The sequence below is a fragment of the Salmo salar genome, chromosome ssa15, assembly GCF_905237065.1.
Source record: "Salmo salar chromosome ssa15, Ssal_v3.1, whole genome shotgun sequence".
NCBI lineage: Eukaryota > Metazoa > Chordata > Actinopteri > Salmoniformes > Salmonidae > Salmo > Salmo salar.
Window position 1 is genome coordinate 95,122,314 of NC_059456.1, and position 27,929 is coordinate 95,150,242.

At 45.0% G+C, this 27,929-nt stretch overlaps 2 protein-coding genes across 4 annotated transcripts in view; one reads left to right on the forward strand and one right to left on the reverse strand.

Annotated features, from left to right (window-relative positions):
• Positions 1 to 9,009: 9,009 nt before the first annotated feature.
• LOC106572688 (glycoprotein-N-acetylgalactosamine 3-beta-galactosyltransferase 1-B) lies at positions 9,010 to 27,892 on the forward strand. Of its 2 annotated transcripts, XM_045696326.1 has the most exons (7): positions 9,010 to 9,340; positions 10,083 to 10,223; positions 10,668 to 10,824; positions 15,307 to 15,460; positions 15,730 to 15,891; positions 16,110 to 16,612; positions 25,748 to 27,892. In XM_045696326.1, the coding sequence occupies exons 3-7, from the start codon at positions 10,744 to 10,746 to the stop codon at positions 26,096 to 26,098; spliced, it is 1,251 nt and encodes a 416-aa protein (XP_045552282.1). In that variant the 5' UTR covers positions 9,010 to 9,340; positions 10,083 to 10,223; positions 10,668 to 10,743; the 3' UTR covers positions 26,099 to 27,892. The 2 variants fall into 2 exon arrangements, with proteins under 2 accessions (XP_045552282.1, XP_045552281.1); XM_045696325.1 differs by lacking the exon at positions 10,083 to 10,223 and having other exon boundaries at positions 9,022 to 9,340.
• The window catches only part of LOC106572690 (tachykinin-3), a 30,488-nt gene continuing 30,003 nt past the window's right edge, over positions 27,445 to 27,929 (reverse strand). For both annotated transcript variants that reach the window (XM_045696331.1, XM_045696330.1), the window contains one exon: positions 27,445 to 27,814. In XM_045696331.1, the coding sequence (XP_045552287.1) occupies positions 27,796 to 27,814 (19 nt within the window). In that variant the 3' untranslated portion in view covers positions 27,445 to 27,795. The remainder of the gene's footprint in view (positions 27,815 to 27,929) is intronic.

Consider the following 27,929-nt stretch of genomic DNA (forward strand, 5'->3'; position numbering starts at 1 on the left):
GCTTTCTCCTAGAGAGCTCAATGGAATGTTCTGCCTACCCATGTGAGAGACGCAGACTTGGTCTCAACCTTTAGGTCTTTATTTAAGACTCATCTCTTCAGTGGGTCCTATGATTGAGTGTAGTCTGGCCCAGGAGTGTGAAGGTAAACGGAAAGGCACTGGAGCAACGAACCACCCTTGCTGTCTCTGCCTGGCCGGTTCCCCTCTCTCCACTGGGATTCTCTGCCTCTAACCCTATTACAGGGGATGAGTCACTGGCTTACTGGTGCTCTTTCATGTCGTCCCTAGGAGGGGTGCGTCACTTGAGTGGGTTGAGTCACTGACGTGATCTTCCTGTCCGGGTTGGCTCCCCCCTTGGGTTGTGCCGTGGCGGAGATCTTTGTGGGCTATGCTCGGTCTTGTCTCAGGATGGTAAGTTGGTGGTTGAAGATTTCCCACTAGTGGTGTGGGGGCTGTGTTTTGGCAAAGTGGGTGGGGTTATATCCTGCCTGTTTGGCCCTGTCCGGGGGTATCGTCGGATCGGGCCACAGTGTCTCCCAACCCCTCCTGTCTCAGCCTCCAGTATTTATGCTGCAGTAGTTTATGTGTCGGGGGGCTAGGGTCAGTCTGGTATATCTGGAGTATTTCTGCTGTCTTATCCGGTGTCCTATGTGAATTTAAGTATGCTCTCTCTAATTCTTTCTCTATTTCTCTTTTTCTTTCTTTCTTTCTTTCTTTCTTTCTTTCTTTCTTTCTTTCTTTCTTTCTCTCTCTTTCTTGGAGGACCTGAGCCCTAGGACCATACCTCAGGACTACCTGACCTGATGACTCCTTGCTGTCCCCAGTCCACCTGGCCGTGCTGCTGCTCCAGTTTCAACTGTTCTGCCTGCGGCTATGGAACACTGATCTGTTCACCGGACGTGCTACCTGTCCCAGACCTGCTGTTTTCAACTCTCTAGAGACAGGAGGAGCGGTAGAGATACTCTGAATGATTGGCTATGAAAAGTCAACTGACATTTACTCCTGAGGTGCTGACCTGTTGTACCCTCGACAACCACTGTGATTATTATTATTTGACCATGCTGGTCATCTATGAACATTTGAGCATCTTGGCCATGTTCTGTTATAATCTCCACCCGGCACAGCCAGAAGAGGACTGGCCACCCCTCATAGCCTGGTTCCTCTCTAGGTTTCTTCCTAGGTTCTGGCCTTTCTAGGGAGTTTTTCCTAGCCACTGTGCTTCTACACCTGCATTGCTTGCTGTTTGGGGTTTTAGGCTGGATTTCTGTACAGCACTTTGAGATATCAGCTGATGTAAGAAGTGCTTTAAAATACATTTGATTTTGATTTTGATTTGTATTGACTCAGTTACACCAGCTCTGTCAGGAGGAATGGGCCAAAATGCACCAAACTTATTGTTGGAAGCTTGTGTAAGGCTACCTGAAACGTTTGACCCAATGCTACCAAATACTAATTGAGTGTATGTAAACTTCTGACCCACTGGGAATGTGATGAACAAAATAAAAACTGAAATAAATCATTGTCTCTACTATTATTCTGACATTTCACATTCTTAAAATAAAGTGGTGATCTTAACTGACCTAAGACATGGAATTTTTACTAGGATTAAATGTCAGTGTCACATCCTGACCAGTAGAGGGTGTAGTTGGGTCAGGACGTGGCAGAAGGGAGTGTGTGTTTTTTATTGTTTCATTGATTTTGGCCGTGTGACTTCCAATCAAGCACAGCTGTAGAGGGTTGTGGTTGATTGGGAGTCACACATAAGTTGCCTACGTTTCCTTTGTGTTTCGTGGGTAATTGTGCTTGTCAATGTGGTTGCACCTGACAGGACTGTGTTGGCTGTCAGTTTTTGTTGTTTTTGTAAATGCGTAGTGTTCGTGACATTAAATATGACGAACCCTAATACCATTTACTCCTGAGGCTACCTTCCTCGCCACTGTTTTTTTACCATGCTGGTCATCTATCATTTATGGCTGTTCTGTCCACTTCTTCCATAGACAGCCGTTACAGAATTACCCACCAAACCCGGACCAAGCGGCGGAAGAGGAAGGAGCAGCAGGAGTATAGCGTTATGGACCAATGGACTTGGGAACAGATCCTGGACGGAGAGGGACCATGGACTCAGGCTGGGGAGTATCGCCTCCCGCAGTGGGAGATTGAACCGGCGAGAGCGGAGAGGCGCTATTACGAGGAGAGAGAGCGCAACGAGCGCGAGAGGCAGCCCCAATAATTTTTTTTGGGGGGGGGCACACGGGACAGTCGGTGGAGCTGAGGTCGGAACCAGAGCCAGTCGGGATAACATTGGAGGTGAGCGAGGGATATGAGACAGAGACTGTGACGGGATTAATGGGGAAATTAGGAGAGAGAGAGAGATGAGAGAGCTGCTAGTATGGTGCATTAAGTACGGCATTCGCCCTAATGAGCGTGTCGTGGGAATGATGTCACTTGAGGCAGCTCTCCATACTCGTCCTGAGGTGCGTGCTGGTTGTCTGGTAAAGACTGTGCCTGCGCCCAGAAACAGGCCTCCTGTATGTCTTCCCAGCCCTGCACGTCCTGTGCCTACGCCCAGAACCAAGCCTCCTGCATGTCTTCCTATCCTGGTCAAGCCCGTGTCTCCTCCACGGACCAGTACTCCAATGGGTCTCCCTATCCTGGTCAAGCCCGTGTCTCCTCCACAGACCAGTCCTCCAGTGGGTCTCCCTATCTTGGTCAAGCCCGTGCCTCCTCCACGGACCACTACTCCAATGGGTCTCCCTATCCTGGTCAAGCCCGTGTCTCCTCCACAGACCAGTCCTCCAGTGGGTCTCTCCACCCTGGTCTCTCCTGTGCCACCTCCTCAAACCAGGCCTCCAGCGGGTCTTCCCAGACTGGTGAGTCCAGGGCCTGCGCCCAGAGCCAGGTCTCCGTTATGTCTCCCCAGCCTGGTGAATCCTGAGCCGGAACTGCCAGAGTGGCCAGACTGCCCGGAACTGCCACAGTCACCAGAGCTGCCCGCCAGTCAACAGTCGTCAGAGCTGCCCGCCAGTCAACAGTCGTCAGAGCTGCCCGCCAGTCAACAGTCGTCAGAGCTGCCCGCCAGTCAACAGTCGTCAGAGCTGCCCGCCAGTCAACAGTCGTCAGACTGCCCTGAACTGCCGGAGTGGCCAGACTGCCCTGAACTGCCGGAGTGGCCAGACTGCCCTGAACTGCCGGAGTGGCCAGACTGCCCTGAACTGCTGGAGTGGCCAGACTGCCCTGAACTGCCGGAGTGGCCAGACTGCCCTGAACTGCCGGAGTGGCCAGACTGCCCTGAACTGCCGGAGTGGCCAGACTGCCCTGAACTGCCGGAGTGGCCAGACTGCCCTGAACTGCCGGAGTGGCCAGACTGCCCGGAGCTGCCGGAGTGGCCAGACTGCCCGGAGTGGCCAGACTGCCCAGAGCTGCCAGAGGTGCCCGCCTGCCAGGATCTGCCAGGGTGCCCTGCCTGCCCTCCGGCCCAGCCCGAGGGGCCCTCCTGCTCTCCGGCCCAGCCCGAGGGGCCCTCCTGCTCTCCGGCCCAGCCCGAGGGGCCCTCCTGCTCTCCGGCCCAGCCCGAGGGGCCCTCCTGCTCTCCGGCCCAGCCCGAGGGGCCCTCCTGCTCTCCGGCCCAGCCCGAGGAGCCCTCCTGCCCTCCGGCCCAGCCCGAAGGGCCCTCCTGTCCTCCGGCCCAGCCCGAGTGGCCCTCCAGTCCTCCGGCCCAGCCCGAGTGGTCTGTCTGCCAGGGTCAGCCCGAGTGGCCCGTCTGCCCGGCGCAGCTATCGGCGCCACCAAAGTGGGCGATGCCGAAGGTGGAGCGAGGTCCACGTCCTGCACCTGAGCCACCTCCAGGATAGGTGGGTTGGGGAGGGAGGGTGTAGCACAGTGCCGTCGGTGACGGCAGCCACCCTCCCTTCCCTCCCTTATTGTTTAGGTGTTCGTTTTTGTTGGGGATTTTCTTGTGTGTTCTTTTTTTAGGTGCATCCCGGGGTCTGCACCTTGAGGGGGGGGTACTGTCACGTCCTGACCAGTAGAGGGTGTAGTTGGGTCAGGACGTGGCAGAAGGGAGTGTGTGTTTTTTATTGTTTCATTGATTTTGGCCGTGTGACTTCCAATCAAGCACAGCTGTAGAGGGTTGTGGTTGATTGGGAGTCACACATAAGTTGCCTACGTTTCCTTTGTGTTTCGTGGGTAATTGTGCTTGTCAATGTGGTTGCACCTGACAGGACTGTGTTGGCTGTCAGTTTTTGTTGTTTTTGTAAATGCATAGTGTTCGTGACATTAAATATGACGAACCCTAACTCCGCCGCATTTTGGTCCACTTCTTCCATAGACAGCCGTTACAGTCAGGAATTGTGAAAAACTGAGTTTAAATGTTTTTGGCTAAGGTGTATGTAAACTTCCGACGTCAACTGTACCTGGACTTCAGCATCTGAGCAGACTAGCAGACAGAGCGCCATTCTAGCGGAATAGCACATATTGTTAATTATTTACTCAGGTGTGGTATTTGCACTCTTACTACGCCTACATTAACTAACTGTATGATAGTATATTATGTAGCATGGGGGTACAAGTATGTTTAACTAACATTCCACTCCTTGTACTCCATGCGCCAAAGATGTGGCAAGACACTGTAGCTAAACAGATTAGTACCCAGAATGCATTATTGTACATTACCTTATGCAAGGATTTGCTAAAAAAAATTATAATCTGAAAACTGGAAACTCAGAATGGCATGCCTTGAAATATTTAATTTGAGAGAGAGCATTTACCTCAATGATAAGAATATGAATAATGATAATATTAATTGATTGAATACATAACGTTTTTTTATCCGGTCTCGAATTCATTACCTGCTAATTCACATTTGTAGGTCACGTTTGTATTGTTCCCTTTTCCTCTTATCAGACAATACTTGACTTTCAATTAGTAAAAGATTTGAAACTTTATAGGTTCTATAATGTGGCCTTATCAAGACTCCAGATATCAAGGATTTGGGGCCATTAAGGTTATCTACTTATAGACAATAATAAGAAACCTTCTTACTTTGCTAGGGGGCATCTATTGGCCAAAATTGATATGGACTCAACGAGCATGTTCTGCATTTCAAAAAAACACATTCAAACATATAGGTACACCTGCTGATGTGAAGGGTACATTCATACACCCACATTTACTGTAAAAGGGTTCAATAAATGTTACTACCATATATGTCATTTATTTTGTCATATTATTAAAGGGTTTTGTACCTTGACCTCCTCACATGGCATGTATTGGTAAATATTTACCTGAGATTGTGCCTCAATTGTGTGAGTGCGTGCACACGTGCGTGCGTGTCTGATAGAACAAGATTTCCTAATCTCGGTCCACATAGGCTAGCCAGGCACTGCCTGTTTGCTGTCCCTTCATACAAGTTTAGTCTAGAAGCCTATTACCTTAAAAAAAAACATCATATATGCAAAGTGGAGGCTTTTGAACTGAAGAGGACATGCTGAAAAAAAAAAAAAAATTGATAAAGGCACGCACAGTCAAAGTTTTCCAATAATTTTAATCAATGAAATACCTACATTTATTTAGAAGAATATGACTTTTAATAATTTAACGAGATTAGTAGCCTACACTGCGTATCTTTATAGGCCTATGTGTCTGCAGTTATAACTAGGCCTTTATAGCCTATGTCGTGTCTTTGGCTATGCCGGATTAAGTGATATGACATGCTAACTTATAAAATGATTTCTCTGTAATTAATATTACCTGATTAAGCTAATCATGTAAATGTAATTAACTAGAAAGTCGGGGCACCACGGAAGAACGTTTATAGAGCCGTTATCTTCCGAATAAACTCTTAAAATACTTAGTAATATTTTACATCGATAGCAGTCAATATTAACCCTTATCTTATTTTCAGTCTCATAATGAAAGTTTTAAATTCTTGGCTATCTTCACGAACCCTGGCTAACAAGTTGAATCAGCAATACAAAATTGGGTTTAATTATTTATTTACTAAATACCTAACTAATCACACAGAATTACAAATACACAGAATACAATGATGTCATACAGAATTCACCCCTGGTGAACGGAACCTGTATGAAAGCTGGTTACACAAAGGAAAGGGGGTTGGGCTTGAATGAAAGAGCGGGAAGATTTAGGAACAAAGAAACAGCAGCTATGCTATCGTAAATACATTATCTTATGCATTCTAAATTACCGCCCATTTGGAAAAGGAAATTGCAATAAATATTTACTCTGAGCTGCGCTTCGGTAGATTGGTCGTAGATGCTGGCCGGGTTGGCCAACAGATCTTCCTGTAAACTCGGAAGAATGTCTCTGGTGGTAAATTGGATACGTGGTGGTATCTTCGTCCATCTGTTAGACTGGATCCGTCGTCCGTCCTTTCCTAGCCCCCGTCTACAGCGGCCGCTGCTAACTCAACGACTAGGAAGTATCACTTCTGTAGTGAATAAGCTCAAAGTTCATACCATTCGCCACCAAAGCTCACGCCGAGGTTGGCTTAGTTCTGTACTTGACATGTGTGTCCTTCTAACGTAGAGGCTGCAGACCTCCCATACTGGAACAACCTGGTCATCTTTTCGTCAAAGGCTTATATAGTGGAGAGGGGGGAAGGATGTGTTTCATCGTTTATAACCCCTCCTCTTCACAGGGGTGGGCCACTGATCAAGCAGGGCACTTTCCTTATGAAAACCCAATTCTCTCATTTGGAAGCTAAAATTACATTTAATCTCCTAACAAACAATTTCAACATCAAACATTTCAATTGCATAACAATTCCATGTGACTCTGATAACTAGAGGGTGTATACTTTCTCAGGTACAGTTTATGTCGTCCTGTCATCAATCATAATGTCCCAGATAACAACGAACTGACATCCATACTCATTACGTTATCAAGCATATTTCCAACTGGTTTTATTACCAAAATATGGTTCCTTTTCCCCATTTGTTTGATGTTCCCAGACTCTCTATATTTAACACAGGCTATTCAAGTCCTTCAGTAGGGTCAGAGAGGGGAAGGGAGAAAGGTATTTATGGGGGGGGGGGTCATAAACCTTACCCACAGGCCAACGTCATGACACCTACTAAGAACTTCTGGGTAAATAACTGCAGCCTGGTAGTATTTGCACAATTCTAACTGTCTGAATTTGGTATCATTTACAGAACCAGTCAAAAGTTATAAAAAAAACTACTCATTCAAGGATTTTTCTTTATTTTGACTATTTTCTACATTGTAGAAGAATAATGAAGACATAATGACTATGAAATAACACATATGGAATCATGTAGTAACAAAAAAAGTGCATCTACGGGATCGGTGTCCCTATTTATTTTTTACCTTTATTTAACTAGGCAAGTCAGTCAAGAACAAATTCTTATTTTCAATGACGGCCTAGGAACAGTGGGTTAACTGCCTTGTTCAGCGGTAGAACGACAGATTTGTACCTTGTCAGCTCGGGGATTCAATCTTGCAACCTTTCGGTTACTAGTCCAATGCTCTAACCACTGGACTACGCTGCCACCCAATACCCTATACCGGGACAGTTGAGCTAACGTGCACTAATGTGATTAGCATAATGTTGTAAGTAACAAGAACATTTCCCAGGACATAGACATGTCTTATATGGGCAGAAAGCTTAACCAATCAAAATATATTTTACATTTGAGATTCTTCAAAGTAACCACCCTTTGCCGTCATGACAACTTTGCACACTCTTGGCATGCTCTCAACTAACTTCACCTGGAATGCTTTCCCAACAGTCTTGAAGGATTTCTCACATATGCTGAGCACTTGTTGGCTGCTTTTCTTTCACTCTGCAGTCCAACTCATCCCAAACCATCTCAATTGGGTTGAGGTCGGGTGATTGTGGAGGCCAGGTCATCTGATGAAGCACACTATCACTCTCCTGTTAATTGAAATGCATTCCAGGTGACTACCTCATGATGCTGGTTGAGAGAATGCCAAGAGTGTGCAAAGCTGTCATCAAGGCAAAGAGTGGCTACTTCGAAGAATCTCAAATATAATATAGATTTTGATTTGTTTACACGTTTTTGGTTACTACATGATTCCATATGTGTTATTTCATAGTTTTCATGTAGAAAATAGCAAAAATAAAGATAATCCCTTTAATGAGTCGGTGTGTCCTAACTTTTCTGTAAATTATACCAAAGTAGTTAGAATTGTGCAAATACTACCAGGCTGCAGTTATTTACCCATAAATTCTGAGTGGGCTTTAAAGGCCTAGTTATAACTGCAGACACATAGGCCTATAAAGATACGCAGTGTAGGCTACTAATCTCGTTAAAGTATTTAAAAGTCATATTCTTCTAAATAAATGTAGGTATTTCATTGATTAAAATGACTGGAAAACTTGTGTGAAGCGTTTTATTGTTTTGAATTGTTAGGTACTACTGCACTGTTGGAGCTAGGAACACAAGCATTTTGCTACACCCGCAATTACATCAGCTAAAATATGTGTATGTGACCAATTGGTAGAGCATGGTGTTTGCAACGCCAGGGTTGTGGGTTTGATTCCCACGGGGGACCAGTACGGAGAAAAAATGTATGAAATGTATGCATTCACTGTAAGTCGCTCTGGATAAGAGTGTCTGCTAAATGACTAAAATGTAAAATGTAATAACATTTTATTGGATTTTATTTTTCAGTTGCTTCCTGCATCCCTAGGCGTATCCTTGTATCTCTATTATTTTATCACATCTGGAACGCACCCAATATACTCAAGAGTATTTCTTTTTGTATTGTTTTTGGCTTGAATAATGTGAAGCGCAGAATTACTGATCTTCAAATTATCATGCATTGCGAACAAGGTGATGCGCAGATTCACTGATCACTGTTCACTGTTCACTGATCTGCAAATGGTTGTCCACTGCGAAATAACTAACCCGCAACTCGTTTTTTTAAAAGGGATCTTTACCGAGGCTGCAAAAATCTGTAATTCTGCGCAGCGTCTCGCACATTTTGATCCTCTCATCTAGGAGCGTGGTTTCGGGGAGGAGGCGGGCTCTTAGGTCAAACGCGATATTTCCATCTATCAAATGCCGCGGTTTCGGAGATTACACTGTAATGCTTAAAAATGTGGATTCTACAGTGACGTTAGTCATGGTGTCGTTTATTTTCTGAGCGGTTGTGTACAAAGAGACCTTTACAAACTTCAATACTGGACTGACCCACTGTGTGATGGTGTAATGTTATATGCCGTCCTTTAGTCTCGAATTTCATCAATTTATTGTAGGCTAGGATGCACTCTCAATGTGGAGGTTGCTTTCCATCTTCTCGTCAACAAACTCTGGTCTCTGGTCAACAAACACAGGTAATTATTATATTTTGGGACACAATAACTGATGATAAACATATAAAATGTATTGACGTGGAAAGAGGATAGCGGTAACACGCGTAACTGTTATGTTGTCGTGATGGTCTCTGTAACATTGTATCAATTTATCTTCTCCAGTCATTAGGACGAGTCCAAATTCTCACCCACCAGGAGATTAGGCTAGGGAAGACACGGGGTAGCTTGCAAACTGTAGTATACAATGTTACCATTGTGTCATTGTGTTTAGACATGTTTTGCAGTGCAGTACAGCAGGCAGCAGAGGGGGTACAGACAGAGTGGGTACAGACAGTGTAACCTACTCTGTCTGTTAAGGGGTTATATAAGCTTGGCCTATTTAGTGTAAATAATTAACTTCCTGGTCCATGATTAGAGGTCTCTAACCTCCATATGTGCTAAAGTGAGCTTGTTTATCTGAAAACTATGGTGGCAAGGGTCTCTGTAGTTCCATTGCACGTCTGAAATGTCTTTTGAAATTTCACTTCTAGTCAATGGACCGGATTCTAGTAAACTGGCCACTCCTGTTTGCGCTTTCACTCTTGTAGTTTCACTCTCATCTAAAATAAATTAATCGAACAAGAGCGTATACCTGGGTGATAAGATTGCATGGACTCAAGTTTCCCGTACTGCACGTCTGAAATGTCTTTAGAAATTTCACTTCTAGTCAATGGACCGGATTCTAGTAAACTGGCCACTCCTGTTTGCGCTTTCACTCTTGTAGAGCACATACCTGGGTGATAAGATTGCATGGACTCAAGTTTCCCGTACTGGGTTTACTCCATTGTTATCGGCCAACTGGTTTCTCTAGACAAAGACTACAGATCAAGGTTCCTGACTTGGCCTCCAGTGTGTACTTTCACAGGTAGCTGGGCTGAGCTGTCATGGTTCATGCAAGACAAACTATTTACTACTTAAAGGATTAAAGGATCGTTCCGCCACTTTTCAACCTCATATTCATTATCTTCAGCACAATAGGGCAGGGTTAAAAGTAAGAAAATCACTGTTATTGAAATGTTTAAACTTTTGATGATGTCATCGGGTAAAACTTTTTAATTTGAATTTTTTCTACAAAATGTAGAAATGCACCGTTTTCACATACACATGTATGTGCACACTGGCATTGTGCTGGAGAGTTGGAAAATGAGGTTTAAAAGTGGTGGAGTTGTCCTTTAAACCATTCAGACATTTATGATTAACGATCAGTTGGTTTCTGGCTACGTGAAGGAAACTATTTTTGAAATTATTGTTGCTTCTAGGTGGCTATCTTGTCTGCCTATTCATCCCTACTGTTCTCTTTTAATCTCAGACAGAGATGCTGTGATCATAGTGACAAGGAGGAACTACTAGAGAGGAGGAGAAGGAGAGGGAGGGAGGAGGTCACCATGAAAGGCCTGAGTGGCTCCAGATGCTGCTTCTTCATGGGTTTCTTAGTGGGAACCCTCAGCCTGTACTTCCTGCGCCAGGTGGGTTAAAGGGAAATGGAAACACTAGGCTTCAGAACACCAGCTAACTGTAACTGTAAATCGCCATATTGGCATTGTTGCATCATCTGTAGGAGAGTTTTGGATTTTCTGAATTTATTGAGACCATGACCTCTGCGTACATTAATGAGCATTATTTGCTGGTGTCAAACCATAAATGACAACATAATACATATTTTGAAAGCTGAGAAACAGCCCTTTCAAACGATATAACATGCAATACAGATGTAGGATCTTAATTTGAGCTAGTTTGCTACAGCAGGAAAGTAATCCTGCAGCAACAGGAAATTTGAATTATTATGTGGATTATAATTAATTAAACATTTTTGTAGAGGTTGACACATTTTACGTTAGGGCAAATCAAGTCTGAACATTTTAAGTGGAAATTACAAACTTTAGAAGCCCTTTTAAACTTTGAATACACTACAAGTTTGCAGGAAAATTCTCATTAACAAAAGTGATCAAACTAAGATCCTATATATGGAGCACCACATCAATCAAATGGTAATCAGTCAAGAAAAAACACCTGTGAAAATGCGTAACTTATATGCTTTTTCCCCCAAACAACTGCCATTTACACAACTTCCTAATGAATATAAAGAAAAAAGCATATTGATAATTTGAAATCATAATAGTGATAGCTTTTACTGTGAAAGCTATCACTGTTATGATTTCAAATTATCAATATGCTTTTTTCTTTAGTTACAGCCGTTTCACTGACTTCTTACACTATTATTACACTGTCCATGCAACTTATTATGTGACATGTTAAGCACATTTTAACTCCTGAACTTATTTAGGCTTGCCATAACAAAGGGGTTGAATAAATAATTGACTCAAGACATTTCAGGTGTTCATTTTTAATTAGTAAAACATTCTAAAAACATAATTCCACGATATCGAGATATGTAGCTATGTAGTTAGCTAGCTAGCTATATAGGGATGATACATTTTACTGGTAAAATAGCAATCCTGCAGCAGCCCTCTCTTCTGTATGACTGGCTAGTTAGCAAGCTAGCTTCATATCTTAACTGAATTACTAGCCAGTTCATTTTATCTAGGTCTAGCTCATACCCAATGAAAAATGCTCTTCAAAATGTCAAGTATGAGTATTTTATTTTGTACAGTTATCAATGAAAACATTTACATCAAAAAGACAAGACAAGAGAAAAGCTAAATCAATTAGGCTAGCTAGCTACCTTGCCTGGTTTTATCTGATTGTCTACTCGGCTTGTTATCAACATTTCATTTCACAGACTTAAATTGGAAATGTAAATATTATAATTTCCAACATAAAAACGAATTGTATACAGTTTCTTAACCTTAGTTGTCCTGATCTAAACCTTTCAGGTCCACTAGAAGCAAGGCGCCTCCTGGTGGCAGGATTCACTTTCAGTCTCTGTGCCAAAACTCACACTTTTCTCACTACTATCAATGTTTACTAAGGCACTTCAAGATAGCACTACCCATACCTCTAAGAAGCATTGTTCAAGATCAGAATACAAAAATAAAGATGTTTATATGTTACAAGCCCATGTTTAGTGTTAGTGGATTGAATACATCTCTTTGTTTAGCTTTACTTCCTGAAGTGTTTCCAATATTCTAGTGGCCCTATAGCCCTGTAATTAGTATTGATGTAGCCCTATACACCTGTAATTACTATTCAAGTAGCCCTACCTACAGTTGAAGTCGGAGGTTTACATACACCTTAGCCAAATATATTTAAACTCAGTTTTTCACAATTCCTGACATTTAATCCGAGTAAAAATTCCCTGTCTTAGGTCAGTTAGGATCACCACTTTATTTTAAGAATGTGAAACATCAGAATAATAGCAGAGAGAATTATTTATTTCAGCTTCGTCACATTCCCAGTGGGTCAGAAGTTCACATACACTCAATTAGTATTTGGTAACGTTGCCTTTAAATTGTTTAATAACTTGGGTCAAATGTTTCAGGTAGCCTTCCACAAGCTTCCCACAATAAGGTGGGTGAATTTTGGCCCATTCCTCCTGACAGAGCTGGTGTAACTGAGTCAGGTTTGTAGGCCTCCTTGCTCGCACACGCTTTTTCAGTTTTGCCCACAAATTTTCTCTAGGATTGAGGTCAGGGCTTTGTGATGGCCATTCCAATACCTTGACTTTGTTGTCCTTAAGCCATTTTGCCACAACTTTGGACGTATGCTTAGGGTCATTGTCCATTTGGAAGACCCATTTGCGACCAAGCTTTAACTTCCTGACTGATGTCTTGAGATGTTGCCTCAATATATCCATATAATTTTCCTCCTCATGATGCCATCTATTTTGAAAGTGCACCAGTCCCTCCTGCAGCAAAGCACCCCCACAACATGATGCTGCCACCCCGTGCTTCACGGTTTGGATGGTGTTCTTCGGCTTACAAGCCTCCCCCTTTTTCCTCCAAAAATAACAATGGTCATTATGGCCAAACAGTTCTATTTTTGTTTCATCAGACCAGAGGATATTTCTCCAAAAAGTACAATCTTTGTCCCCATGTGCGGTTGCAAACCGTAGTCTGGCTTTTTTATGCCGGTTTTGGAGCAGTGGCTTTTTCCTTGCTTAGTGGCCTTTCAGATTATGTCGATATAGGACTTGTTTTACTGTGGATATAGATACTTTTGTACCTGTTTCCTCCAGCATCTTCACAAGGTCCTTTGCTGTTGTTTTGGGATTGCTTTGCACTTTTCGCACCAAAGTACGTTCATCTCTAGGAGACAGAACGCGTCTCCTTCCTGAGCGGTATGACGGCTGTGTGGGCCCATGGTGTTAATACTTGCGTACTATTGTTTGTGCAGATGAACGTAGTACCTTCAGGCCTTTTGGAAATTGCTCCTAAGGATGAACCAGACTTGTGGAGGTCTACAATTTTTTTTCTGAGGTCTTGGCTGATTTCTTTTGATTTTCCCATGATGTCAAGCAAAGAGGCACTGAGTTTGAAGGTAGTACTTGAAATACATCCACAGGTACACCTCCAATTGACTCAAATTATGTTAATTAGCAGAAGCTTCTAAAGCCATGACATCATTTTCTGGAATTTTCCAAGCTGTTTAAAGGCACAGCCAACTTAATGTATGTAATCTTCTGAACCACTGGAATTGTGATACAATGAATTATAAGTGAAATAATCTGTCTAAGCAATTGTTGGAAAAATGACTTGTGTCATGCACAAAGTAGATGTCTTAACCGACTTGCCAAAACTATAGTTTGTTAACAAGAAATTTGTGGGAGTGGTTGAAAAACGAGTTTTAATGACTCCAACCTAAATGTATGTAAACTTCCGACTTCAACTGTATACACTTGTAATTACTCTTCAGGTAACTCTAAAGACCTGTAATTACTGTTAAGGTAGCCCTATACACCTGTAATTACTGTTAAGGTAGCCCCATACACCTGTAATTACTATTCAGGTAGCCCTATACACCTGTAATTACTATTCAGGTAGGCCTAATTACTATTCAGGTAGCCCAATACACCTGCAATTAATATTCAGGGAGCCATATACACATGTAATTAACATTCAGGGAGCCATACCTATACACCTGTAACTAGTCAGGTAGCCCTACCTATACACCTGTAATTACTAGTCAGGTAGCCATACCTATACACCTGTAATGACTAGTCAGGTAGCCATACCTATACACCTGTAATTACTAGTCAGGTAGCCCTACCTATACACCTGTAATTACTAGTCAGGTAGCCCTACCTATACACCTGTAATTACTAGTCAGGTAGCCCTACCTATACACCTGTAATTACTACTCAGGTGGCCATACCTATACACCTGTAATTGCAAGTCAGGTAGCCATACCTATACACCTGTAATTACTAGTCAGGTAGCCATACCTATACACCTGTAATTACTAGTCAGGTAGCCATACCTATACACCTGTAATTACTAGTCAGGTAGCCCTACCTATACACCTGTAATTACTAGTCAGGTAGCCATACCTATACACCTGTAATTACTAGTCAGGTAGCCTTATCTATACACCTGTAATTACTAGTCAGGTAGCCCTACCTATACACCTGTAATGACTAGTCAGGTAGCCATACCTATACACCTGTAATTACTAGTCAGGTAACCCTACCTATACACCTGTAATTACTAGTCAGGTAGCCCTACCTATACACCTGTAATTGCCATTCAGGTAGCCTTACCTATACACCTGTAATTGCCATTCAGGTAGCCTTACCTATACACCTGTAATTGCCATTCAGGTAGCCATACCTATACACCTGTAATTGCCATTCAGGTAGCCTTACCTATACACCTGTAATTGCCATTCAGGTAGCCATACCTATACACCTGTAATTACGGTACTCTCTCCTTGCATTGTTGTTACTGTTGACTGTACCTACTGTATTTTGTATGCCTGCTATGGTATTATGATGTTATCAGTCAGTAAACTTAATTGAACTTGAATCACGTCATCTTTATTTGTAAAAACAGGTGTGGTTCGAGATGGGCATGGAGCCCGCTGTGCTGGGAGAGGGCCAGGACAGCTCAGTAGCAGCGTTGGCGAAGGAGAGACAGGCTAGTGACAGTAATAACTGGAGGATGGAAGGAGCAACCCTCATCAACCTCAACCACCCACACCACACAGGTACACAGGCCCAATAAGACACAGGACCTCTTCAGGTTAAAGGAAATGAATTTCCTCCGAAGTTTCTCATAAATCTGTGTGGAAGTATGAAAGGTGTGTGTTGTGTATTTTAATATAGAAAATAGACCTCTTGGCTGCCACAAAGACACTTCATTATTGAAATAGGCTCTTTCCTAAACATCCATACATCTCCCCATGGAAATATGAATACTATACAGTGTCTCTCTTCCATCAATTAAAGTTGTTTCTAATTTGGCTATGGTTTTCAGGTGAGGACAGTCGCGTGGCAGATGAGCTGTACCGGAAGGTGCGCATCCTGTGCTGGGTGATGACTGGTCCCAGTAACCTGCAGACCAAGGCCCGCCACGTAAAGGCCACCTGGAGCCGCCACTGCAACGTGGTGGTCTTCATAAGCTCTATTGACGACCCAGGTAGGTACCCAGCCAGGTAGCCTAGAGGGCAGAGAGGTGGGCTGGTTCAAGGGTGGCCGGTTCGAATCCCATGACCAATGGTAAAAATCTGGTTGAAAGTATCCTAGATGCTGTCTCCTGCTGTTGTGCCCTTGAGCAAGGCACTTAACCCTAACTGCTCTCAATCCAGTGTTGGTGAAATGTAGGAAAATGGGCAATAAAGCATTCTTCTTCTCCAGACTTCCCCACAGTGGGGCTCGGCACGGGGGAGGGCCGCGACCAGCTTTACTGGAAGACCATCCGGGCCTTCCACTACGCCCTGGAGCATCATGGGAATGATGCCGACTGGTTCCTCAAGGCGGACGACGACACCTTCGTAGTGGTGGACAACCTCCGCTGGGTCCTGTCCAATCACACGCCCGAGGAGCCCCTCTACTATGGCAAGCGCTTCAAGCCCTATGCAAAGCAGGGGTACATGAGTGGCGGAGCGGGATATGTGTTGAGCAAAGAAGCTCTCAGGAGGTTCGTGGAGGGGTTCAAGACCAAGGTGTGTACCCATACCACCTCTGTGGAGGACTTGGCTCTGGGACAGTGTCTGGAGAAGATGGGTGTTCGGGCTATGGACTCGAGGGATACGCTGCAACGGGAGACGTTTCATCCGTTTGTTCCCGAGCATCATCTGACAGGGAAGTTCTCCAAGAGCTTCTGGTACTGGAGTTACTGCTACTACCCCATCGTAGAGGTCTGTCTTGTTGTTCTTACTTGTTGGCTTTCAGTTTCACAGATTATTGAAGTGGAACTGACAAAGTTTTAACTACTTTGCAGATATGAAACAAATAGACAATCATAATATCAAATTCCCAGTTTATGCTACAAAACCAACTTTATAAGAGGTTTTAAGAATAGGGTCTATTTGACTCAACATTCAACATTCCAAGCTAAAAACACGGCGCCTAATATTAGTTAGATAGCTAGCTAGCTAGCTAGCTGTTAGGAGGATGTCATGTCATTGGAGGAGTGGGTGAGTGACTGGCTTATTCCCCACATATCATTTTTCGGTTGCTATACACAGCTAGTGATGCAGGTGTCATTTGGTTAGCTAGCAAGAACTTGAACGACTGTTATCCAGTTAGCATATCTTTTGCGTTCGCAAATTCACTCTGGCTATTTACCCCAATTTCAGAGCACTCTCGTCTGAGTGTGCCAGGGTGCAGAATAACAGATGAATTTAGCAACACCCGCTGAATTTGACCGGTGTTAGTAAACATAGGCAAAACAATAGATAGTCACGAACGCTCTAGATAACATGTAAACAAGGTGCAGAAGAACGAGTAGGCCCCATCGTTTATCAGTGCAATTTTGATGGCCAACTACTTGAAAAAGTTTGAGAGGGTTTATCAAATGTTCCTTCGTTAAATTTTAGCTCAACTTGACCTGGCTAGCATTAGTTGTTGAGCTTGTTGTGGTTGTTTGATCAATAGGACTGTAAAGTTCCCAAAAGTTAGAGGACTCCCATGTGATATTGACATATTTGCAGAAATCCATTCAGGTGTATTTTGTGGCTTTTAGCGAATGTGTTCTAATGATCTAAAGTTGTGCAGTTGCAATGAAGAATGTGAATGATGACAGGCCGGTGTGGCAATGGCTTGTTTGCATAAAGGCCTACTGTAGCTCTGATTGGCAATGGTGCACTGGTCTACATAGACTGGATGAGACAGATGTTTTATTTACTGCAGTGTTTATTAATTGTCCAGATGTACTGCCGCTTTCTCACTCTATAATGCTATAGAATTTTCACAAATGCCTTAGTATACGTAACTCCCAAACATTCCAAAAATGTATGAAAATGTGAAAATGATCGCTTGTCCGATACATTATTATTATTTTTTAAAGATTTCAGCTAATGGAATGGCATCAAACACATGGAAACTATGTTTGATGTATTTGATACTATTCCCCCTATTCCGCCCCAGCCATTACCATGAGCCCGTCCTCCCCAATTAAGGTTCCACCAACCTCCTGTGACACCGATTGTTTTTGGTCTATTAAAGGATGCAGGTAGGACATCGTTTGACCAGGGCGTCACAGTCTTACACAAACCCTCTTGGTGCAATATATGGTATATTTACATTTATTTTCAATGAACAAACAGCCTGAATATAAACTACATATTATGTAAAGGATATCTCACAGTGAATGACAACATTAATGAATGTTGGTTCTACTTCATACCTTTCAGACCGTCAGTATCGTTGGAAGTATGGATTATATCCCTTGTGCTACGTGCAGGTCCAGTAATAATAACAACAAAGTCACGCCGGTGACGTGACAGCGTGGGAAGACGTGCCCCCACGGTTCATATAAAACCGTACGTCAGACCACACACTGTGTCTTATTTCTTCTTGCAAAGTTAGCTTAGCCATATCACGCAAGTTGACTGCTCCACTGCTCCCATTTTTTTCAGATTGCATCTTCCCAGGAAGCGGTACGATAAGCTAAACTCTATGTGAGTTGTGTGTACTGTCGGTCTGTCACCAACAGCCTGTGTGACCTGTGGGTCAGAGTGCGAAATTCGCCCTCCAAGGCTGTGTGACAGGTCTCCCATACCTATCCCTTTTATCTGAGGATATTTGGCTTCCTTGTCTTATGCGGATTTAGCCCACCTGCTAGGGTGTGTGTGTGTTGGTCACCGCACTCCGATGCTAACCTTGTCAAGATATCCTCCACTGCTGTGCTCATTATCGAGGCCACGACTATTTATAACTCAAACTGGTCACTTCCCGAGATAACCGCGTCCAGAAAGGTTGTTAGCCTAGTCAGCTATAAGACGTGAGATTCGGATTGCCTCCCCTAGGCATCCCTCTCCCCTGGTACACTATATTACCAAAAGTATGTGAACACCTGGTCATCAAACATCTCATTCCAAAATCATGGGCATTAATATGGAGTTCGTCCCCTCCTTTGCTGCTATAACAGCCTCCACTCTTCTGGGAAGTCTTTCCACTAGATGTTGGAACATTGCTGCGGGGACTTGCTTCCATCCAGCCTCAAGACCATTAGTCAGGTCGGGCACTGATGTTGGTTGATGTAAGGAAATTCTGCCTTATGTGCACACAAGTGACCACAGGAAACTTCTTTGATCAGAGGTTAGTGTATACTCCGGATTGCAACCCGGAGTATTCACTTACAGTAATTTGCAAGTAACACACTCAGCACAAAATATGGTGTTTTCCCTTTTTATCCCCTACTGAGGATCACCCCGACCAGGGTGATGTCCCTTAACTTTAATACCATATCAGCTCATAATTAATAGTTGCTAATACAAAGATGTCTATGCTAGGTGGAGTTCAGTTTATTGTTATTTGCAGTTAGTTTCCCAATCCTTCTTCCTTCTATTGCTATCATGTGCTAGCAGAAAGTTGGAAGCACAGAATCGTCTAGAATGTCATTGTATGCTGTAGCGTTAGGATTTCCCTTCACTGGAACTAAGGGGCCTAGCCCAAACCATGAAAAACAGCCCCAGACCATTATTCCTCCTCCACCAAAATGTACAGTTGGCACCATGCATTGGGGCAGGTAGCGTTTTCCTGGCATCCGCCAAACCCGTATTTGCCCTTCGGACTGCCAGATGGTCCAGCTACTCATTGGACCCTATGATCACTCGGCTACGCATGCCTCTCCCTAATGTCAATATGCCTTGTCCATTGCTGTTTTGGTTATTGATTATTGTCTTATTTCACTGTAGAGCCTCCAGCCCTGCTCAATATGCCTCAGCTAACCCTCTTGTCCCACCTCCCACAATGCGGTAACCTCACCTGGTTTTATTGATGTCTCTAGAGACAATACCCCTCTCATCGTCACTCAATGCCTAGGTTTACCTCCACTGTATTCACATCCTACCATACCTTTGTCTGTACATTATGCCTTAAATCTATTCTACCGCGCCCAGAAACCTGCTCCTTTTACTCTCTGTTCCGAACATACTAGACGACCAGTTCTTATAGCCTTTAGCCGCACCCTTATCCTACTCCTCCTCTGCTCCTCTGGTGATGTAGAGGTTAATCCAGGCCCTGCAGTGCCTAGCTCCACTCCCATTCCCCAGGTGCTCTCATTTGTTGACTTCTGTAACCGTAAAAGCCTTGGTTTCATGCATGTTAACATTAGAAGCCTCCTCCCTAAGTTTGTTTTATTCACTGCTTTAGCACACTCTGCCAACCTGGATGTCCGTTCCGTAGACTCTAGGCTGGGGAGCGTCGCTGGAGCCTCCTGGCTGAGGAGCGTCGCTGGAGCCTCCTGGCTGAGGAGCGTCGCTGGAGCCTCCGGGCTGAGGAGCGTCGCTGGAGCCTCCTGGCTGAGGAGCGTCGCTGGAGACTCCGGGCTGAAGAGCGTCGCTGGAGACTCCGGCTGAGGAGCGTCGCTGGAGACTCCGGGCTGAGGAGCGTCGCTGGAGACTCCGGGCTGGGGAGCGTCGCTGGAGACTCCGGGCTGGGGAGCGTCACTGGAGACTCCGGGCTGGGGAGCGTCGCTGGAGACTCCGGGCTGGGGAGCGTCGCTGGAGCCTCCTGGCTGAGGAGCTTCGCTGGAGACTCCGGGCTGAAGAGCGTCGCTGGAGACTCCGGCTGAGGAGCGTCGCTGGAGACTCCGGGCTGAGGAGCGTCGCTGGAGACTCCGGGCTGGGGAGCGTCGCTGGAGACTCCGGGCTGGGGAGCGTCACTGGAGACTCCGGGCTGGGGAGCGTCGCTGGAGACTCCGGGCTGGGGAGCGTCGCTGGAGACTCCAGACTGGAGAGCGTCGCTGGAGGCTGCAGACTGGAGAGCGTCGCTGGAGGCTGCAGACTGGAGAGCGTCGCTGGATGCTGCAGACTGGAGAGCGTCGCTGGAGGCTGCAGACTGGAGAGTGTCGCTGAAGGCTGCAGACTGGAGAGCGTCGCTGGAGGCCGAGTGCTTACAGCAGGCACTGGCTGTACCGGGTTATGGAGGTGCACTGGAGGATGAGTGCGGGGAACAGGAACAGGACGTACTAATGGCAGAGTGCTCACAGCAGGCACGGGCTGTACCGGGTTATGGAGGTGCACTGGAGGATGAGTGCGGGGAACAGGAACAGGACGTACTAATGGCAGAGTGCTCACAGCAGGCACGGGCTGTACTGGGTTATGGAGGTGCACTGGAGGATGAGTGCAGGGAACAGGAACAGGACGTACTAATGGCAGAGTGCTCACAGCAGGCACTGGCTGTACCGGGTTATGGAGGCGCACTGGAGGGTGAGTGCGCGGAGCAGGAATAGGACGTACTGGACTTGGCAGGCGCACCAGAGGCCTGATGCGTGGGGCTGGCTTAGGAGGTGCCAGACTAGTAACACGCACCCCAGGGCTAGTGCGGGGAGCAGGAACAGGACGTATTGGACTGGGCAGGCGCACTAGAGGCCTGATGCGTGGGGCTGGCTTTGGAGGCACCAGACTAGTGACACGCATCTCAGGGCTAGTGCGAGGAGCAGGAACAGGACGTACTGGACTGGGCAGGCGCACTTGAGGCCTGATGCGTGGGGCTGGCTTTGGAGGCGCCAGACTAGTAACACACACCTCAGGGCTAGTGCGGGGAGCATGAACAGGGTAAACTGGACCAAGGAGATGCACTGGTGGTCAGATGCGCTGCGCCGGCGCACTTATCCCTGGCTGCCGGCCAACTCTCGCCCGGCAACGCTGTGGAGCCCTTATTGGCCATACCGGACTGTGCGTGCGTATGGGCGACACCGTGCGCATTTCTGCTTGCTTGATCCGTCGCTCTCCATAATAAGCACGGGAGTTGGCTCAGGTCTCCACTCTGACTCTGCCCAACTCCCCGTGTGCCCCCCAAATTGTTTGGGGGGGATGCCTCTCGGCCTCATGTTGCTCCCTTACTTTCCTCTCCCAGAAACGTTGTTCTGCCTTTGCTGCCTCCAGTTCCTCCTTCGGTCGCCGGTACTCCCCAGCCTGGCTCCATGGACCCTTGCCATCAAGGATCTCCTCCCACGTCCATGACTCCAAATATCTCTCCTGCTGCTCCTTCTTGCGCTGCTTGGTCCTTTTTTGGTGGTGGGTGGTTCTGTCATAGGCGTCGTAAGGATTGGACCAAGGTGCAGCAGGTAAAGTGCTCATCTTCTTTCTTTATTAAAGAAAACACTTAAACAAAATAAACTGACGACAAAAACAGTCCAGTAAGGTGCACAGACTATACTAGAAACAACCACCCACAAAACACAAGAGAAAACAAACCCAACTAAATATGGCCTCCAATTAGAGACAGCGACAACCAGCTGCCTCTATTTGAAGGTCATTGCCAAAAACCCAACATAGAAATAGAAAACTAGATAAACACATAGAAATATAGAACATAAACCAAAAACACCGAACCACACAAAACAAACACCCCCTGCCACGCCCTGACCAAACTACAATGACAAATAACCCCTTTTACTGGTCAGGACGTGACAGCATCACCATGATGCTGGGCATGCATGGCTGTTTCTCTTGTGGAGCTGAACTACAAGTAGAAGATGGTCATGATCTGTGCCCCGCCTGCCTAGGCATTGGCCACCTGTGTGAGGCCCTTACTGACTCCTGCATTAACTGCACCATCCTTCCTGTGAAGGTGAGGGAGGTGTGGCTAGCCAGAGTTGAGGGCCTGGTTTTCACAGATAATTTACCAGTGTCCGGCGTTGTTCGCCAGGACCCACCCAAGCCACCTAAAGAGGGAAATCCCACAAAACCGATGGTGCCCCCTTGGTGAAAAAGTAAAAAAATAAGAGCCTCACTCGGAATGTCAATTCCCTATCCTCTGAGATAGAGCAGCTAAAAACGATTTTGCCTTCCTTCGAGCCCCCTGAGTCGGGGCCCTATAGCACTCCCTCCAGAGGACTCAGATAGCCTTGATGATGACCTGCTTTCCACTCGGGCATCCAACCGGCACTTTACTGACCAGGATGATGAAAAGCCCAACATGGCGAAGGGGGTGCCAACCAGTGTTGTGGACCCATTCAGTCTCAACGCTAAAGATGGGTCAGAGGAGTCATTCCGAGGCTCTGATCACACTGAGTCAGAAGAAAGCTCTGCCTCACTACGCGCCGTCCTGTCCAGTGTACTGCCTTAGCTAGCCTAGAGCTTGAGGACCCTCAAGCCACAGATCCTGCAGCTAACCTGTTCTTTAAGAAGGCCCCAGCAGCTACACCATTCATTGTGCTACCTTCACTGGCTTTTTTTATGGGGCTTCAGAGATGCTGGGCCGACCTGGGGCTCTCGCCCACCATGGCAAGGATAGTAGGACGCTATCTGCCATGTGCGACTCAAAACAACATGGGCTGGACCATATGCCTAAAGTGGATGAATGCATAGCAGAGCTGATGGTCTCCCCAGATGAAGCCCTGAAGGATGACACCTGCTGCCCCAGACGTCAGTGCAGGGCCACAAAGGAGCTACTGTCATGAGCCTACGACACAGCGGCCCGCATGGCCCACATTGAGAACTCTCTCTCGGTGCTTACGCTAGCACAGAACAGGATGCTCCATTCGGAGCACGCAGACCTGGACCTCTGCAAACTGAATGACGCATCTCTTCAAGTGTTTGCGTTCATGACCAAAGAGCTAGGCAGACTGATGTCCGCCCTAGTGGTGACTCATCGCCAGGTCTGGCTCGCCCAAGCCCCAATGTCCAATGACTCCAGACGGATGCTGAGAAATCTCTCAGTGGTCCACGTACTGTTCTGTGGCTGAGGGGTTCATTGAAGGTAGAAAACAGCTGAGTCAGGCTACACCGCTGTGGAACTCACAGCCCAGACACCAGGCATCACAGAGTCATGGCAGAGGGAGGCCTGAGGCGTGTGAACCTTGCTGCTCTCACACGCCCTTGACCATACCACCAGCCTAACACAGGTGCTCACCAGCCCCAGACGGCCATGCAGCCCGCCCCAGGGCCCAAGAGCTGCCGTGGCTGTGGAAAGCCCGACAACCCCAAAAAAAGGCTAGGGGGCAGAAACTGAATGGCGATTTACCCAGCAGACCCTGACCTACTGGGCATCCCAATCCTCAGACCCATGGGTGTTGAAGACCCTCTCACAAGGGTACAGGCTGTAGTTCCATCACTGAACCCCACCATTCTCAGGGGTCAGAATGATTTCAGTCACATTCCCTCTGAAAGCTTGCATCCTCAACCAGGAGATTACATCTCTCCTGGAGAAGGGCGCGATCACAAAGTAAAAGCATCAAAATAGCAAGATGGCTTTTACTCAACCTATTTCCTGGCTTCCATCCAGTTCTGTATTTAAAGCAGTTCAATGTTTTCCTAAAAGTGCTCCCCTTTCACTTGTTGCGGATGGTCAATGTTCTCCGGGCTGTAGCCACATGGTTCACGTCCGAGGACGTTTACTTTCACGTTCCTGTGTTACCGGAACACAGGCGTTTTCTGTGGTTCGCCTTCCAAGACCATGCATACCATTCACTGTATTCAGCCTCTCCCTGGCTCCTCACGTCTACACAAGATGTGTGAGTGCAGCCCTGAGCTCCCTCCACCTACAGAGGATCAAGATCTTTCCTTATCTCGATGACTGGCTCATCTGTGCCCCCTCTCCCAATGCTCCAGGGCAGTGATTGGGGACATTGCCCTGTGTAGGGTGTCGTCTTTTGGATGGGACATTAAACGGGTGTCCTGACTCTCTGTGGTCACTAAAGATCCCATGGCACTTATAATAAGAGTAGGGGTGTTAACCCTGGTGTCCTGGCTAAATTCCCTTTCTGGCCCTCATACTATCACAGTCACCTAATCATCCCCAGCTTACAATTGGCTCATTCATCCCCCCGCCTGTCCCCTGTAACTATTCCCCAGGTTGTTGCTGTAAATGAGAATGTGTTCTCAGTCAACTTAGCTGGTAAAATAAGGGTAGAATAAAATAAATAAAAACTCTTGTGAGTGTGCAGCCGAGAGCACAGCGCTGACACTGACCCACGTCATCGTACTGGGTCTTACTGTGAACAACGAAAATAGCAACTTCACACCAAGCCAAAAGGTCACCTTTATTGGCATGGTTCTGAACTTTCACACGATGAGGGCATGTATAACACCTCAGTGTGTGGACAGCATTCATCTTCTTCTGCAACAATTCCTGCTAAATGCGTTGGTGAAGGTACGAACGTTCAACAACTGATGGGCATGCTCGCGGCGACCGTACTGACGGTCTCCAAGTATTCATAGAACCATAGCTACATTCGTAACTTCCGATTGTCTGTCCCACTGGGTCTTTGGCCCTGGTTAGTACAGTTTTAAAATACATCAATTACATTGATGCTGAAGTGGATGATTGCAGTTGAGACAAAACTCTGTCAACAATAGGAACATTTGCCAATTTGTTAGCGATAATAACGCTAGTTCTTTGAGCTTTGCAATGCAAATGAGAAGTCTATTATGAGTCTGTCAGACAGGGACCATCGAGACACACGGCAATACAATTAGGGGTAAACAAGCGTATTTGTGGTGGAAACACAGCCAGTGTCTATGCTGTTCGATACCAAGGTAGCCTATTTCCAAATGGTTATCAGACTGACAGTCAAAAAGGGGCAATGATATTTTCATAGTACCCAAGATACTGAAAGCCATGTGAAATAGACATTGAACACCACAATAGTCAGGGATAAATTCAAGCTGTTGAATTGAATATACAAAAATCCCTGATATTTTTAAGGGTGCGATTCGGAGCCTTGGTTCCTGTCAACAGATACAGTGAAAGGCCATGTAGTACGTTTTAGAATACTGTGTTTGTGTGTGTGTGTGTGTGTGTGTGTGTGTGTGTGTGTGTGTGTGTGTGTGTGTGTGTGTGTGTGTGTGTGTGTGTGTGTGTGTGCTTTCCTTCACCAGGGTCCCCGGTGCTGCTCAGACCTGGCAGTATCCTTTCACTATGTGGATCCAGTGCTGATGTACACACTGGAGTACTGGACCTACCACCTCCGTGCCTACGGCTACAGATACCGCTACAGACCTCCACTACCCCAGGGCCTGGTGGAGCGACTGGCCCAGACAGAAAGGCCTACAGTGGGTACAGCTGGGGGAGGGAGAACCCCAGCTGGTATTACTGTTGGTGGTGATGGAGACCAGTCCAAAGCCGAGTCCGGGGAAAAGCCTTTGTCAGACAAAGGTGGGAAGGAGACATTGGGTAAAATCCCCATTGACAACAACAGGACTGTAGTCACACAGAAGAGACAAGGGTGATTCTCTCTGTATGGGTTTACATGTGTTTTTGGAATGGGAATGTGTAGTGTATGGACCAGGATGGGGCAATTCCACTTAAATTCAGTCAATTAAAATTTACTTCCTGAATTGACTGAATTGAAGTGGAATTGACACATGAATAATGAAATAATGAAAATGAAATTACCCACATAGTGCACTTATGGCAAGTTCCACCACAGTGCAGGTTTAATTGATTATGGGGATTTTATATATATATATATATATATATATATATATATATATATATATATATATATATATATATATATATATATATATATATATATATATATATATATATATATATATATATATATATATATATATATATCTTTTAAGTGAGTCTATATACTGTAAATCATTTAACTTGAAAGTCTTAACTGTTTTTATTTGATATCTGTTGCTATTTAATATGATATTCTGTTTGAATTTAAATAGTATCCAGTTACTTACCATTCATCTATATCCAGTACTAGACAGCTTATTACATTATCGATTTCCAGTACTTGACAGCTTATTAGGTGTTATGCACATCTCTTTCGTTACGCTTGATAACTTGGACTGTGATGCCCTTTGGAATGTGTAATGCACCTGTTACTTTTCAGCACATAGTTTAAAACTTGCAAGGTATTTGAGGTTTAAAAAGGCTTTTGAAGTTTTTAATTTCCACTTTGAAAGTTCAGACTTGATTTTCCCTAACGAAAAAATTGATCAACCCCTACAAAAAAGTCCATTAATTATAATCCACATAATAATTCACATTTATTGTTGCTACAGGATTATTTTCTTGCTGTAGCAAACTGGCTCATTAAAATCCTACATCTGTAAATGCTTTGAATGTCATGATGATTGTAAAATGGTTGATATGGTTGGAATGACTTGGCTTCTTTCTTAACGGTGGTTTTTAAGCCATTTACCTTGTTCTCTGGTTTCGTTGTCTTTTTGGGAAGTCGAAGAGAAGATTTCATATCTACCTTAATTTTCTACACAAAACATTGACCTGTATGTTTTTCAGTGGAATGAAACAAGCTATTTCGGGTGGGATTCAATCCGATTGCCGGTTATTGGCATTGCGGCATTTAAAGGCAATTTTGTTTACCGTGAATGGGATCTCTGTGAAAGCGGGAACATTGCTTTTGAAAGCCGCAATGCCTATAACCCGTGATTGTATTGAATCCCAGCCTTAGTATACATCATATTACCTTTTGTACTGTATACTCTACCAGTATAATTGGTGGCAGCTGTGGGATCCTGTATTTCTATAGTCTCTTTTTCCATTTGATAAGATATCACAGTTGTGATATGACAAGAAGTACAAAGATGGGTTAAATTCATATTTTAATTTACAACAACAAAAAAATGTGATTTATCTTGAACTTTTGGAGAAAAAGAACCCACTATGTTAAGGAAATAGATCTTATCAGATGTGACAGATTTTTTTGTGACAATACATGTTATATACAAACTGTATAGTTATTAGTTACTATGACAACCCATCTGGAACGTTACAGTAATATGTAGGTTTGGTCAGTTTAAATTTCATTGACGTTTTCGTAATATTTTGTTTTGTAAAATATATCGTTGCTCTTCTGTATTGTATAATAATATCTCCAATCTTCTGAAAAGGGGTGTTTCCTTGGCTGGATGGTAGAGATGGGTCCAGATGAATGTCTTGTCTATAACCCACGACGAAACCTGGATCAAAACAGTAACAGTGGATGTACAGTATGATACATTTATAATCAATAAAGGTTCATAAATGTGTTTTTCAAATAGTATTATAGTTTTATTTAATTCAACATGAAATATG